The 16,143-nt window shown below is 43.6% G+C and overlaps 1 protein-coding gene across 1 annotated transcript in view; it reads left to right on the forward strand.

Moving 5' to 3' along the window:
• Positions 1-6,658, forward strand: part of LOC109881860 (mastermind-like domain-containing protein 1) — a 148,344-nt gene extending 141,686 nt beyond the window's left edge. Inside the window, exons 3-6 of the mRNA XM_031791801.1 lie at positions 577-670; positions 2,782-2,839; positions 4,540-4,781; positions 4,865-6,658. Coding sequence (XP_031647661.1) covers positions 577-670; positions 2,782-2,813 — 126 coding nt within the window. The 3' untranslated portion in view covers positions 2,814-2,839; positions 4,540-4,781; positions 4,865-6,658. The remainder of the gene's footprint in view (positions 1-576; positions 671-2,781; positions 2,840-4,539; positions 4,782-4,864) is intronic.
• The last annotated feature ends 9,485 nt before the right edge of the window (positions 6,659-16,143 follow it).

Consider the following 16,143-nt stretch of genomic DNA (forward strand, 5'->3'; position numbering starts at 1 on the left):
GGAGGGAGGGATGGGGGAGGGAGGGAGGGAGCAAGGGAGGGAGGGATGAGGGAGGGAGGGATGGGGGATGGAGGGAGGGATGGAGCAATGCAGGGATGGGGGAGGGAGGGAGGGATGGGGGAGGGAGGGAGCAATGGAGGGAGGGAGGGAGGGAGCGAGGGAGGGAGGGAGCAACGGAGGGATGGGGGAAGAGTTGCTCACGTGGGAACGACTGATTGGGGACAGTCTAGATGGCCAACACAAACAAATAGCCTTGGCTCTGGGAACCACTTGGAACACACACACACACACAGTTATTTACGACCCCACCGGTCGGGAAGGAAGGAGGCCATGTTTTATAACAAAGCAGGGAAACGACTTGTCTGGCTGTGGGTCTTTTTTGTTCTTAGACATACCTTTATTTGGATAGGCATTTCATTTCTTTCTGCACCCCGAACCAAATCTCCTGTGCATGCTTTTTGGTCATGAAAGGAAAGCATTTTGTTATCATGAAAATTAGCACATTTTCTACATTTTGCTTATCTGTTATGTCTATATCTGACCATTATCTTTCTCTCTCCCCCACCCTCTCTCCAGGAGCAGATCCCAGGTCTTCAGGACCCATCTGTCCCCCGTTCAACCCAGACCAACTACAACAACCTGCTGCTCATCAGGAGGGCACCTACAACAGGTACTGAGGGAGGTAGAGAGATAGAGAGAGAGGTAAGGAGGTAGAGAGAGGTAGAGAGTCAGGTAGAGAGAGATAGGGAGGGAGGTAGAGAGGGAGATAGGGAGGGAGATAGAGAGAGGTAAGGAGAGAGATAGAGAAAGAGGTAAGGAGGCGGGTAGAGAGTCAGGTAGAGAGAGATAGGGAGAGAGGGAGGTAGAGAGGGAGACAGAGAGAGGTAAGGAGAGAGATAGAGAAAGAGGTAGAGAGAGGTAAGGAGGGGGGTAGAGAGAGGTAGAGAGTCGGGTAGAGATAGAAAGGGAGAGAGGGAGAGAGGGAGGTAGAGGGAGATAGAGAGAGGTAAGGAGAGAGATAGAGAAAGAGGTAGAGAGAGAGGTAAGGAGGGGGGTAGAAAGAGGTAGAGAGTCAGGTAGAGAGAGATAGGGGAGAGAGGTAGAGAGGGAGGTAGAGCGGGAGATAGAGAGGTAAGGAGAGAGGTAGAGAAAGAGGTAGAGAGGGAGGTAGAGAGGGAGGTAGAGAGATAGAGAGAGGTAAGGAAGAGGGAGGTAGAGAGGGAGGTAGAGAGGGAGGTAGAGAGATAGAGAGAGGGAGGTAGAGAGGGAGGTAGAGAAGATAGAGAGAGGTAAGGAGAGAGGTAGAGAGGGAGGTAGAGCGGGAGATAGAGAGGTAAGGAGAGAGGTAGAGAGGGAGGTAGAGAGATGGAGAGAGGGAGGTAGAGAGGGAGGTAGGTAAGAGAGATAGAGAGAGAGAGGTAAGGAGAGAGGGAGGTAGAGAGAGAGAGAGGTAAGGAGAGAGGGAGGTAGAGAGATAGAGAGAGGTAAGGAGAGAGGTAGAGAGGGAGGTAGAGAGGGAGGTAGAGAGATAGAGAGAGGTAAGGAGAGAGGTAGAGAGGGAGGTAGAGAGGGAGGTAGAGAGGGAGGTAGAGAGATAGAGAGGTAAGGAGAGAGGTAGAGAGGGAGGTAGAGAGATAGAGAGAGGTAAGGAGAGAGGTAGAGAGGGAGGTAGAGAGGGAGGTAGAGAGATAGAGAGGTAAGGAGAGAGGTAAGGAGAGAGGTAGAGAGGGAGGTAGAGAGATAGAGAGAGGTAAGGAGAGAGGTTAGAGAGGGAGGTAGAGAGATAGAGAGGTAAGGAAGAGGTAAGGAGAGAGGTAGAGAGGGAGGTAGAGAGATAGAGAGAGGTAAGGAGAGAGGGAGGTAGAGAGGGAGGTAGAGAGATAGAGAGAGGTAAGGAGAGAGGTAGAGAGGGAGGTAGAGAGATAGAGAGAGGTAAGGAGAGAGATAGAGAGGTAAGGAGAGAGGGAGGTAGAGATAGAGAGAGGTAAGGAGAGAGGGAGGTAGAGAGATAGAGAGAGGTAAGGAGAGAGGGAGGTAGAGAGATAGAGAGAGGTAAGGAGAGAGGGAGGGTAGAGAGATAGAGAGAGGTAAGGAGAGAGGGAGGTAGAGAGATAGAGAGAGGTAAGGAGAGAGGGAGGTAGAGAGATAGAGAGAGGTAAGGAGAGAGGGAGGTAGAGAGATAGAGAGGTAAGGAGAGGGGAGGTAGAGAGATAGAGAGGTAAGGAGAGAGGGAGGTAGAGAGATAGAGAGAGGTAAGGAGAGAGGGAGGTAGAGAGATAGAGAGAGGTAAGGAGAGAGGGAGGTAGAGAGATAGAGAGAGGTAAGGAGAGAGGGAGGTAGAGAGATAGAGAGAGGTAAGGAGAGAGGGAGGTAGAGAGATAGAGAGAGGTAAGGAGAGAGGGAGGTAGAGAGATAGAGAGGTAAGGAGAGAGGGAGGTAGAGAGATAGAGAGAGGTAAGGAGAGAGGTAAGGAGAGAGGGAGGTAGAGAGAGAGAGAGAGGTAAGGAGAGAGGTAAGGAGAGAGGGAGGTAGAGAGATAGAGAGGTAAGGAGAGAGGGAGGTAGAGAGATAGAGAGAGGTAAGGAGAGAGGTAAGGAGAGAGGGAGGTAGAGAGAGAGAGAGAGGTAAGGAGAGAGGTAAGGAGAGAGGGAGGTAGAGAGGGAGGTAGAGAGATAGAAATTGACCGACAGGTTCTTGGGCTTTTTGAAGTTTGTTTGTTTGTTTTTTGGCCAGTGTCTTTGTGTTAATAGATAAATACTGGGATGTTGTGTTGTTCACCAGGAGCAGAAGAGGCAGATGGAACAGATGACTGAGTGTCAGCAGGGGGCAACATTTACAGGTACAGTCAAACTCCACACTAACATGTAAATATAAACTCAGCAAAAAAAGAAACGTCCCTTTTTCAGGACCCTGTCTTTCAAAGATAATTTGTAAAAATCCAAATAACTTCACAGATCTTCATTGTAAAGGGTTTAAACACTGTTTCCCATGCTTGTTCAATGAACCATAAACAATTCACGAACATGCACCTGTGGAACGGTCATTAAGACACTAACAGCTTACAAAGGCAATTAAGGTCAGTTATGAAAACATAGGACACTAAAGAGTCCTTTTTACTGACTCTGAGAAACACCAAAAGAAAGATTCCCAGGGTCCATGCTGATCTGTGTGAACGTGCCTTAGGCATGCTGCAAGGAGGCATGAGGACTGCAGATGTGGCCAGGGCACAATGTCCGTATCGTGAGATGCCTAAGACAACGCTACAGGGAGACAGGACGGACAGCTGATCGTCCTCGCAGTGGCAGACCACATGTACAGCACCTGCACAGGATCGGTACATCCGAACATCACACCTGCGGGACAGGTACAGGATGGCAACAACAACTGCCCGAGTTACACCAGGAATCCCTCCATCAGTACTCAGACTGTCCACAATAGGCTGAGAGAGGCTGGACTGAGGGCTTGTAGGCCTGTTGTAAGGCAGGTCCTCACCAGACATCACCGGCAACAACGTTGCCTATAGGCACAAACCCACCGTCACTGGGGTGCTCTTCACTGACGAGTCGCGGTTTTGTCTCACCAGGGGTGATAGTCGGATTTGCGTTTATCGTCGAAGGAATGAGCGTTACACCGAGGCCTGTACTCTGGAGTGGGATCGATTTGGAGGTGGAGGGTCTGTCATGGTCTGGGGCATTGTGTCACAGCATCATCGGACTGAGCTTGTTGTCATTGCAGGCAATCTCAACGCTGTGCGTTACAGGGAAGACATCCACCTCCCTCATGTGGTACCCTTCCTGCAAGCTCATCCTGACATGACCCTCCAGCATGACAATGCCACCAGCTATACAGCTCGTTCTGTGCATGATTTCCTGCAAGACAGGAATGTCAGTGTTCTGCCATGGCCAGCGAAGAGCCAGGATCTCAATCCCATTGAGCACGTCTGGGACCTGTTGGATCGGAGGGTGAGGGCTAGGGCCATTACCCCCAGACATGTCAGGGAACTTGCCGGTGCCTTGGTGGAAGAGTGGAGTAACATCTCACAGCAAGAACTGGCAAATCTGGTGCAGTCCATGAGGAGGAGATGCACTGCAGTACTTAATGCAGCTGGTGGCCACACCAGATACTGACTGTTACTTTAGATCCCCCCCCCCCCTTTGTTCAGGGACACATTATTCAATTTCTGTTAGTCACATGTCTGTGGAACTTGTTCAGTTTATGTCTCAGTTGTTGAATCTTATGTTCATACAAATATTTACACATGTTAAGTCTGCTGAAAATAAACTCAGTTGACAGTGAGAGGACATTTATGTCACGTTTTATTTCCCTATTCATTCCAGGAAGTATTATCTAAATAATCTTGGCTTTCATTATCTCTAGCAGGTACTCAACATGACATGAAATTAGAAGTATGGATAATTCTCTGGTCTTATACTCACTATCTCCTTCCCCCGCTATCTCCTTCCCTCGCTGTCTCCTTCCGTTTCTTCTCTCTCTGACTCCTTCCCTCACTTCTCTCTCTATCTCCTTGCCTCTTTCTAGGTGGTGGTCGGCCTCTCCCTCCAGATTGTGTTGGAGGCGGAGGTTACCCCCTGGGTGTTCCCCAGCTATCCCACGGTGGTCCCCTCCCATCTGGGCCCGGCCACCTCTCTCTTCCCCCTGGACATCCAGGCCACCCAGGCCAACCCGGACCCCCAGGATCTCTCACCCAAGTGGGCAGGCCGGTAGGCGCCTTCATGGGTGGTCCTCCAGGCTCCAAGCAGCCCCTCTATCACCCTTCACAGGTAAGATAAACTAACAGTTGAGACAAGACAGTTGTTTTTGTGTTTTTCTTGCATTTCCTCATTCTCCTTGTTGTTGTTTACAGGGTGGAGAGTTTGTTGGTGCTGGTGGTATGCCAATGAGACAACCACAGTTGGCACACGGCATGATGGGAATGGGCGGTCCGGCTGGTCCTCCAAGGCCTGGGATGCAGCAACAGGTGTCCAGGATGGGGATGACAATCGGGGGGTTGGGGCCCGGGTCGGGGTCTGGTCACCCACAGCATCTACGACAGGCCCTGCACCATAGTGGTGGAGGGGCACCACTCCCACGTATGATGTTTACCGCTCAGCAAACACACCAACACCAACAGACTGCAATGTGGCCTCCTCAGCAGCAGGGGGGGCTAGTGAATTCCATGCAGCATCGCATGCCCTGCAGCGATGGCCACATGGACCCGTCGGCTAATCACCAGCAGTCGCACGGACACATATTTCCTGGAGGGGGTGGAGGCGCCAACGGAAGCTGCAACCCGAACCCCAACGCCCAGTTTACCCAGCAGGCATTGCGATCGGGGATGCCCGGAGGTGGGGGTGGTAACAATTTTGCCCCCCACCAAGGACCTCCATCGTTACCCTCCAACCAAGGGGTCGGGGTACCGTCCTTACCCAGGAGACTGATGCAGAAGCTGGGTGTATCCACGGCAGGGCAGCCCCTACCCTCCATGGTCCACCAAGGGCTTCAGCCTGGTATGAGGCCCAGGGGACCCCTCTCGGCCCTGGCTGGAATGAAACCCATTCCCCCTGGTATGATCCACCACCCAGGCCACGGTATGGCCCCACCTAGCTATCCTGCCTCTGGGGCCGTCGTCGCTAAACACCCACACCAACATCCTCATCCCCATGGGCCTGGGTATGGACCAGGTCAGGGGAACCCTGGACACAAGCTACCCCCGTATGAGTACACTCAGCGGGGGCAGAGTAATGGGGGGATGGGGGGTAGACCTGGTGGTGGTGGAGGAGGGGAGGTAGACTTTATTGATACTCTGGTGGGGTCGAATGAGGACTGGCTCAATAACCTCACTATGATAGATGAGTACCTGGAGCAGAACTCATAGGAGTGTGGTCAAAGGGTAAATGTCAGGGGTCAGTAAATTGACCTCATTCCTGTATAGAAACACTGGGGTTAGGAGTGTGACATGGACAGGGGATATAAAGGGCGTATGAAGGCTTTATAACTGGTAATAACAGGTGTGTGTACATTTCTAGAAGGTTGTAGAAAGTGCCATGGTTATACCTAACTTGAATGGACGGTTTGAGTGAATGTGATTGGTTGCTTCAGAGTGATCGGAGCACTACACAGCCAATCCGCTGCTGCCGCATAAACCAACCTCCCACCCCAAAATGGCTACAATCCCCTGCAAGGTGTGCTGTCCCTTATCGCTGGAGGCCATATTGGAAAGAGGGAATGGACTAAAAACAGAACTCACGGAACACATGGAACACACAGAACCTCATCATCACATGGTTACCTGGGAAACAGAAGCTTCACTCTAAAGAGCTAGCAACAGAGTAGTGGAGTCCAAGCATTCTCATTGGTTGTTTCTGTGTCTGCAGCTTGAACATTGGACTAATAAAGTTATTTGAAATCCTCTCCCTTGTAGGGATTTCTCCTATCAAAGGGATAGGTGTATAAAACACACTGTGATTGGATAAAATCTATGTCCTCCAGCAATGCAATTGGTCCAATGTTTTTCAGTGTATTATTGTGATCTGTTTCTAAAATAGCAGTTGAATTTGCAACACCAAATCTGAGGTTTACTTTTGTATCAAAGTCATTGAGTGTGATTTGGAAGCATAGCTCAAAAACACAACAATTGCAGATTAACCATTCGGATTATCTCCTGCTCTCACATAAGGTCTTTGAGCCAGTCAAAGGTGAATTAATACACAGGGAAATACAGCCAATCCCTGATCAATTTGGGGTAATATAAATCACTGATTGGCCAAAGGAACTACAGAGGTGATCAGCCAATGTTGCCATGGCAATTTGTTATCACTATTTTGATTGAGATCAGGTGTGTGGGGGCTTGTAAATAGTAAAATATTTTGATTGGGATCAGGTGTGTGGGGGCTTGTAAATAGTAAAATATTTTGATTGGGATCAGGTGTGTGGGGGCTTGTAAATAGTAAAATATTTTGATTGGGAACAGGTGTGTGGGGGCTTGTAAATAGTGAACTATTTTGATTGGGATCAGGTGTGTGGGGGCTTGTAAATAGTAAACTATTTTGGTAAACTGTATCATACACAAAAGAGAAGTACACATATTTATACTTCTTTTCTGCAGATTAAAAATCTTCAGATTCCCTTTGTACATAAATAATAAAATAAAAAGATTGAAATTATAGCTCACAAAATGAAATCTGTTTTACACTAGAAGAATCTTATTTTAATTTGTTTTAAATATGCAAGACAATACAGTTTGGGTTTTTTCTCAGTAATACTGTGTATTACAATGTTATGACATAATTGTTATGTTTTTGACATAACGCGACTCCTGGTGCCCCAATGGCAAAAGGGTTCTTTTCAAAGGTGATGGAGAACATTTACGAACACACACACACCATCTCTCCATCTCTCACTCTGGCACTACCCCGCACTCCATACCTGTGAGGTGAAAGTTGATAATCTTGGTCCATCTACTGTAGTGTAATATCTTTGTTCACAGACAATATATCTGTCGATTTAGACATTATCAATATTTCATTACAATCCAAGACTACAATATAATCTGTTAGATCTGTATGACCTTTTCACAAGGTGAACAACGTGTAAAGTGGAAGGCACTATCATAGAATTAGAATGAGTAGAACAGGCACACCCATTCAACTCAATTGTGCTATTGGGTTCCAATTCCTTTCGTTTCGTTCTATTTCTAATGGCACTTTGCTATGTATGTCATTCCAATACCCACAACAATCTACTGTGCCGCACTCTATAAGAACACATGTAAATAGTCTATAGAGTTGGCTCCTCTCCTTGTCTCCTTTCCTTCATTCACACTGATCTGAACAAAATTACTGGTCGGGTGAAAGCTGGTTTGCTAGTAGGATTCCGCCATATTGCTTTCACCTATCCTATTCCTATCCATTCACACTGGTGCTGATGACAGAGAGGAGACTAGGAGAGTAAGCTTGTTATGACTATTAGGAGGCACCCCCAGCAGGGTTTCCCCTACCTTAGGACCACACGGCGATTTATAAGCCATGAAAAGGGGTTCATCGATTATCTGTGATTACATTTTTGTTCTTGTCTTGAGTTTTTTTATTTTATATATATAATAAACTGTATAGATGGAAAAAAAATAATGAAAATAAATGCCGTCTGGCTTTTTTATTTCACACTGTTTCTGCCAAGTTCTGTTTTTCACTCTGTTTTTTAATAACTCCCTTCCTTTTCCACTTATTTTTCATTCCCGAGGTGTTGCCTAGTTTAATTACCATGTCTAAACAATAGCCTTCCACTCCTATTCGTCCCTTTGTCTAGCATGCGTCACGTTGACACGTTCTACCTTCCATGATGTTAGCTAGTGGCGGCCTCTAGTGGTCATTCTATGAACGACACATATAACCTCCTGGGCATTTTAATGTGTCACGTAATGAGCACAGGACAAAGATTTCCCGTCAATTCTGCAGTTAACGTGATTCATGACAACGTCGCACTATGGAACCATAGTGGGGGAAACCTTGTTCACTTCTCAAGCTTTCTCTCTGAACTTATTTTGAACCCAAAGGCTTTCACATGTATGCACACACACACACACACACACACACACTTTCTCCCTGAGATTGTGGTTAACAGTCATCCCACACGTCTACAGAAAGCAGAAGCTCTGTGTGTGCATGTGGAGGAGTGTTTGTGTGAGTTTGCGTGCATGTGTGTGAAGCGTGTGTGCGTGTAGAGCGTGTGTGTGTGTAGAGCATGTGTGCGTGTAGAGCGTGTGTGCGTGTAGAGCGTGTGTGTGGCGGTCGTATGCATCATTGAACTAGCATGCATTTAGCTGCAGGAAACAAATGACCTCTCATGATGTTTCTCTATGAAGTAGCCTGAATCTCTCCACCCGATGTCATTATTGTGTGTGTGTGTGTGTGTGTGTGTGTGTGTGTGTGTGTGCGCGCACGCGCGCGCGTGTGTGTGTGTGTGTGTGTGTGTGTGTGTGTGTGTGTGTGTGTGTGTGTGTGTGTGTGTGTGTGTGTGTGTGTGTGTGTGTGTGTGTGTGTGTGTGTGTGTGCAGAGATGGGCGGTATTTGTGTTACATGTATATGAAATACGTATTTCAAGTATTTTGCCATATTTATTTCACCGGCCTGAACTATAATTCAATGTATTTTGTAACAACGTACCTTCCGGGCCTGTAATTTGTATTTTACAATTTTTTTATTTATTTTTAAATACAGTAAAAATACAAAATACTTTTCTATATCATTTTTTATAGTGGTTCACAATTTTGTGGACCCTTTCAACCTGCATTGGTATAAGAAGTCTGATGGCACTATGGTGTAATAAGAGTGTCTGCCTGCTAAATGTCCAAAATGTACAATGTAAAAATGAACACTTGCAAAGCATGCTGGGTTTTATTGTAATGAGCTCCGCCACAAAACAAGGCCAATAATTATATCCAGTGTGCTTTGCATTTTTACATTTACATTTAGGTTTTGGTCATTTAGCAGACACTCTTATCCAGAGTGTCAGAGTCAGTGCATTCAACTAAGTTAGATAAAGAACTGTCCTTTGTTACTGAGAATGTTGTTGTAGTTGTAGTGAGGCATTTGAAGTAACAAAATACTCCAATATACCTGTATTTTATGTAAATACAATACTTTCAAAAGTATTTAGTATTTCAGTTTGATACATTGGTATATATAGTGTCTTGTAAACTCAGCAAAAAAAAAGAAACGTCTCTTTTTCAGGACCCTGTCTTTCAAAGATAATTAGTAAAAATCAAAATAACTTCCCAGATCTTCATTGTAAAGGGTTTAAACACTGTTTCCCATGCTTGTTCAATGAACCATAAACAATTAATGAACATGCACCTGTGGAACGGTCATTAAGACACTAACAGCTTACAGACGGTAGGCAATTAAGGTCACAGTTATGAAAACTTAGGACACTAAAGAGGCCTTTCTACTGATTCTGAGAAACACCAAAAGAAAGATGCCCAGGGTCCCTGCTGAATGTGCCTTAGGCATGCTGCAAGGAGGCATGAGGACTGCAGATGTGGCCTGGGCAATGAATTGCAATGTCCGTATTGTGAGATGCCTAAGACAGCGCTACAGGGAGACAGGACGGACAGCTGATCGTCCTCACAGTGGCAGACCACGTGTAACAACACCTGCACAGGATCGGTACATCCGAACATCACACCTGCAGGAGAGGTACAGGATGGCAACAACAACTGCCCGAGTTACACCAGGAACGCACAATCCCTCCATCAGTGCTCAGACTGTCCGCAATAGGCTGAGAGAGGCTGGACTGAGGGCTTGTGGGCCTGTTGTAAAGGCAGGTCCTCACCAGACATCACCGGCAACAACGTCGCCTATGGGCACAAACCCAACGTCGCTGGACCAGACAGGACTGGCAAAAAGTGCTCTTCACTGACGAGTCACGGTTTTGAAGGTGGAGTGTCCGTCATGGTCTGGGGCGGTGTGTCACAGCATCATCGGACTGTAGCTGGTTGTCATTGCAGGCAATCTCCACGCTGTGCATTACAGGGAAGACATCCTCCTCCCTCATCTGGTACATTTTCTGCAGGCTAATCCAACATAACAATGCCACCAGCCAAATTGCTCGTTCTGTGCGTGATTTCAGGAATGTCAGTGTTCTGCCATGGCCAGCGAAGAGCCCGGATCTCAATCCCATTGAGCATGCCTGGGACCTGTTGGATCAGAGGGAGTGGGCTAGGGCCATCCCCCCCAGAAATGTCTGGGACCTGTTGGATCAGAGGGAGTGGGCTAGGGCCATCCCCCCCAGAAATGTCTGGGACCTGTTGGATCGGAGGGTGAGGGCTAGGGCCATTACCCCCAGAAATGTACGGGAACTTGCCGGTGCCTTAGTGGAAGAGTGGGGCAACTTCTCATAGCAAGAACTGGCAAATATGATGCAGTCCATGAGGAGGAGATGCACTGCTGTACTTAATGCAGCTGGTGGCCACACCAGATACTGACTGTTACTTTCGATTTTTTTCCCCCCCTTTGATCAGGCACACATTATTCAATTTCTGTTAGTCACATGTCTGTGAAACTTGTTCAGTTTATGTCTCAGTTGTTGAATCTTATGTTCATACAAATATTTACACTTGATAAGTTTGCTGAAAATAAACGCAGTTGACAGTGAGAGGACATTTATTTTTTTGCTGAGTTTATTTGTAACAAAATGCCTGTTGAGGTATATTTTGTCAGTGTGTGTGTGTGTGTGTGTGTGTGTGTGTGTGTGTGTGTGTGTGTGTGTGTGTGTGTGTGTGTGTGTGTGTGTGTGTGTGTGTGTGAGTGAGTGTGTGTGTGTGTGTGTGTGTGTGTGTTTCAGGACATAGAGAACAAGCTAACTAACCATCTGTCTGCTTCATGGTTTATTCATGGTTTTTCCTTTAATGGACAAAAACCTCACAGGCAACGTGAAACATGTTATTTTATTGTTATCACATTTTATTTTATTTATTACATTATTTATTGAATGTTCGAAACATACAATATACTTGCAGTGAAGCCGCTCAATAACTGCATCATACCAGTCATCCAAAAGATTCCCATTCAGAGCGACACACTGTAACACAGAAGCATCCAGGGTCAATGCCCTGCTCAAGGGCATGTTGACCGATCTACCACCAGGCCAAAAAACGTGAATCCGAACCCTCCAATATCCCCCCACAGTTCCCCAATAGCTGTACCTAAACCATTCGAGACCCCTGCCACAGTCCCCACCATGAAGAAAAATAAAAATAAAAAATACAATTAATTCCATTCCCCACCCCCCCAAGAACCCCCCAATGCACCAACAACCAATAGAATGAACTAAAGAGAAAAAAAGGAAAAGACAGGAGAAAACAGCAAACAACAACAAAAATGTAAATAAAACATGTCAAACATCAAGAACAAGTGACATCATAACAGCAATGCCAGCTGTATATGTTTGTGTGCATGTCTGGCACTATTACATGTATGTGTGTGTTCTTGTATGTATTGATTTGAATGAGAGTGTGTGTATATGCTTGTGTACAATCACCTGCACGGCATCAGCCTCAGGCAAACCGGCATTAGTTGTAAAAACACTTCCACTTAGTGTCATTCAAATGTACTTTTTATTCTGATTCATTTGACTTTTTTTTTTTTTTTAATTCTTTTATCGTTGACCATCATTCTATCTCTCACACAGCAACTCCACTTCCACTTGTCTCCAATTCCACATACCAACCCTCAGCTTCCCTCAGCCCATCCCATCTATCTCTGCTGGTCACCCACTTCGTGTTTCTACGCAACACATATCTTTCATCTATACTATGATGTTTAATGTACAATTTCAATCTATCTAATCGAATAGAATCCACAGATTGCGAGTTGAAGATAAATACTTTTACTATGAGTATTAGTATATTAGTAATTGACTCACCCAGTCTCTCCAGATCTCCTATTTCTAGGGCCAATTTTAGATCAATGCTATGCATTTTCAGCCATTCCTGAACCTGAGACCAGAAACAGGCTACCTGAGGGAAATACCAAAATAGATGGTCTATTGATTCTGTATCCTCACAACAAAATCTGGAGAGCTTTGATGATTTTATGCCACAAATATTCAACATTTTGTTGGTGCAAGAATTCTATATAATAATTTTAGCTGAAAAGCACGAAGTCTTGAATCTTGCGTTGTTTTCTATTTTTACATATTTATATTTATGTACCATGGAATCGGTACCTCAAAAATCTCTTCCCAACTTTTTTGCAATCTGTACGGCACAGTTGTCAACATCCTGGTCCTCAAATGAAACTGGTATACTTTCCTATTTATGCTATTTTTATTCCTACGCCAGTTTTGATCCTTTATATTGGGCAGACTGACCAGTTCCCTACCTCCTCGCGCTGCCACCCGCCTCCTCCATTTTTGGGGCAATGCTGTAATCAATTGGTTGTACTCTTGGTTTGAGCAGACCTTTCCATGCAATTCTGATAACTCCATGAAGGACATCTCTATCATTCCAATTTACAATATCATTTAAGAACAAAATACCCTTTTCAAACATCTTTCCCATTAATACAGGTATTTTATCAACTAGCACATTTGAGTTTAGCCATAATATTTGTTGTAATATTTGTTCTATCTTTTCAGGGGGGTGAAATTGAAATTGTAGCCAGCTCTGCAATGTTTGTTTGAAAAAGAGAGATACTTTGAAAAAAGTATCATTTTCAATTAAATAAAAAGGACATTTTTAAACAATGGATGAGCTTTTCTTATTAATCTACTTGAGAACCATTTAGGGTTCAAATAAAACTTTTGAATGAATGAAGCTTTTAGAGAGGTTTAGTGCTTTTATATTTAATCATCTCAACCCACCAAATTCTTTATATAGAAAGGCACGTTTTATTTTGTCTGGTTTAGGGTCCCAGATAAAGCAAAATATTTTTTGCTCATATGATTTGAAAAACGAATCATGAGGAGTAGGCAGCACCATAAGTAAGTGAGTAAACTGAGATATGACTAAGGAGTTAATCAGGGCAATTTTTCCCTCAATAGACAGGTATTTACCTCTCCGTGGTTGCAGGATCTTATCTATTTTTACAAGTTTGCTATTGAAATTCATTGTGGAGAGCTTATTTATATATTTTGTGATATGAATACAGAGTATGTCTACTTCACCATCAGCCCATTTTATAGGTAAACTGCAGGGTAATGTAAAAGTTGTATTTTTTAAGGATCCAATACTTAATATTGTACACTTATCATAATTAGGTTTTAGTCCAGAGAGTACGGAAAAGTTATCTAGATCTTTAATGAGACATTTCAAGGATCTAGCTTGCGGGCTTAATGTAAAACTTGATTCATCAGCATACTAATCCTCTAATGTTGTTATTGGATCTGATTTCAATAGCTAGCATTTCGATGGCCATAACGAATAGATATGGTGACAGCGGACACCCTTGTTTAACTCCTCTTGACAATTCAAAACTTTCTGAGAAGTAGCCGTTATTTACTATTTTACACCTGGGGTTGCTATACATTATTTGTACCCATTTTATAAGACAATTGCCAAAATTGAAAAAAATCCAGGCATTTATAAATCCAGTCTTACTTTATCAAATGCCTTTTCAAAATCCTCTACAAATACCATTCCTTGCTTCTTATATGTTTCATGATGTTCTATTATTTCCAGTTTGTTTTGTTTTGTTTCGTTCCATAAAGATTCTCTTTATATCCAAAAAACTCCATTTGGTTGGCGCGTTTTGTTTAGTAATCCACAGGTTACGACGGGCAGACGAAAATTCCAAATAGTATCCGTAAAGTTCTGAGCCTGAGAAATAGGCAGTTTACTTTGGGAACATTTTTTATCCAAACATCAAAATATTGCCCCCTTGCTTCAAGAGGTTTTAATAGCCTCAAGAAGTTCTTCCTCTGTAATTTGGCCTTCGCACTGATCTTTCTGTACATTTGTTAATTTTCCAGTTTTTAAATTATTTGGAAAGAATTCCTTACCATAATCTACATTCAGTGGGAAAGGATGAGACGGAAAAGAGAACATCTGCCTAAAATAATTAGCTTCCTCTTTTAAAATATAATTCAGAGAATCATTGATGACTCCGTCTTCAGTAACGAGCTTCTGCAATAATTTTTTGTTAGCGTTCCTGTATTGGACATTCAGGAATAATTTTGTGCATTTTTCTCCATATTCCATCCAGTTTGCTGTATTTTTTAAAAATAGATTACATTAGATCGTTCTTGAATAGGTTCCTCAAGTTCTTTTTGTTTTCCCTCTAACTTATGTTGTATCTCTGTAGTATTGTTTTTATTGCTATCTACCTGTACTATTAGTTCATGGATTTCCCTTGTTAGTCTTGTTTCTTTAGCCAGAAACTGCTTTTTTATTATTGATGAATATTGAATTGAATGACCCCTGAAGATACATTTAAAGGTATCCCAAACAATAAGGGGATTTGCTGAACCTATATTATACTGGAAAATTCAGTTTGTAACGGTTTTCTAGGTGTGAAGGAGAGTCAGACCAAAATGCAGCGTGTAGATTGCGATCCATGTTTAATGAATAAAATGAAAAAACACGAATCAATATTAAACACTACAAAAAAACAAAGAACGTAATGAAAACCGAACCAGCCTATACTAGTGAAAACTAACGCATAGACAGGAACAAGGACACTAAGGACAATCACCCACAAAACCCAACGCAAAACAGGCTACCTAAATATGGTTCCCAATCAGAGACAATGACTAACACCTGCCTCTGATTGAGAACCATATCAGGCCAAACATAGAAATATACAAACCAGACACACAACATAGAATGCCCACCCAGCTCACGTCCTGACCAACACTAAAACAAGGAAAACACATATGAACGATGGTCAGAACGTGACACAGTTATACATTCTTTTGTCTAAGTTAAAAATAAGTTGTCCTCCAGTAAACTTTGATTCAATTTCCAATATCCTCATCCATGTGGAAAATCTATAAGAGATGTGAATCCTAAGTAGATGATGATCTGATCGCATTCTGTCTCCTATTAAAACTTTTTAAATCTTTGGTACAAGAGAGAAAGAGACAAGAAAGTAGTCAAGACAACTAGCTTGATTAAGCCTCCTTCATGTATATCTAACTAGGTCTCAATTTTTAGTCTCCAAATATCCACTATTGCTAATGTATCCATAATATTTGTGATTTCCTTAAGGGCATAGTGATGATAGTTTGTAGAGTGATTACCTTTACGGTCCATTGAGGTACTTATTAACACTGTGTTATAGTCTCCTACCATAATGATTAGATCATTTGTTTGAAGAGGTGTGGATCCTCCTGATTTGGACCATATTAATTAATGAGCCAAATCTCATTTTCGTCCACTTTCATATTCAAAAGTCATTCCTGACTATTTGTACATTCAGATTGACATTTTTGTTAATTAATATCATCACACCCTCTGAGTTCCTTTGTCCATGACAGAAGAGTATTTCACCACCCCATTCCTTTTTCCATGCATCTTCATCTAAGGATGTAGAGTGAGTTTCCTGTAAACAGTGTGTTATATTCCATTTATTTTAGCCATGTATAGACTGATCTTATTTTTTTATAATCAGCTGAACCGTTACAATTATAACTGGCTATACTTATTTT

This window comes from Oncorhynchus kisutch, linkage group LG16 (assembly GCF_002021735.2).
Source record: "Oncorhynchus kisutch isolate 150728-3 linkage group LG16, Okis_V2, whole genome shotgun sequence".
Classification (NCBI taxonomy): Eukaryota; Metazoa; Chordata; class Actinopteri; order Salmoniformes; family Salmonidae; genus Oncorhynchus; species Oncorhynchus kisutch.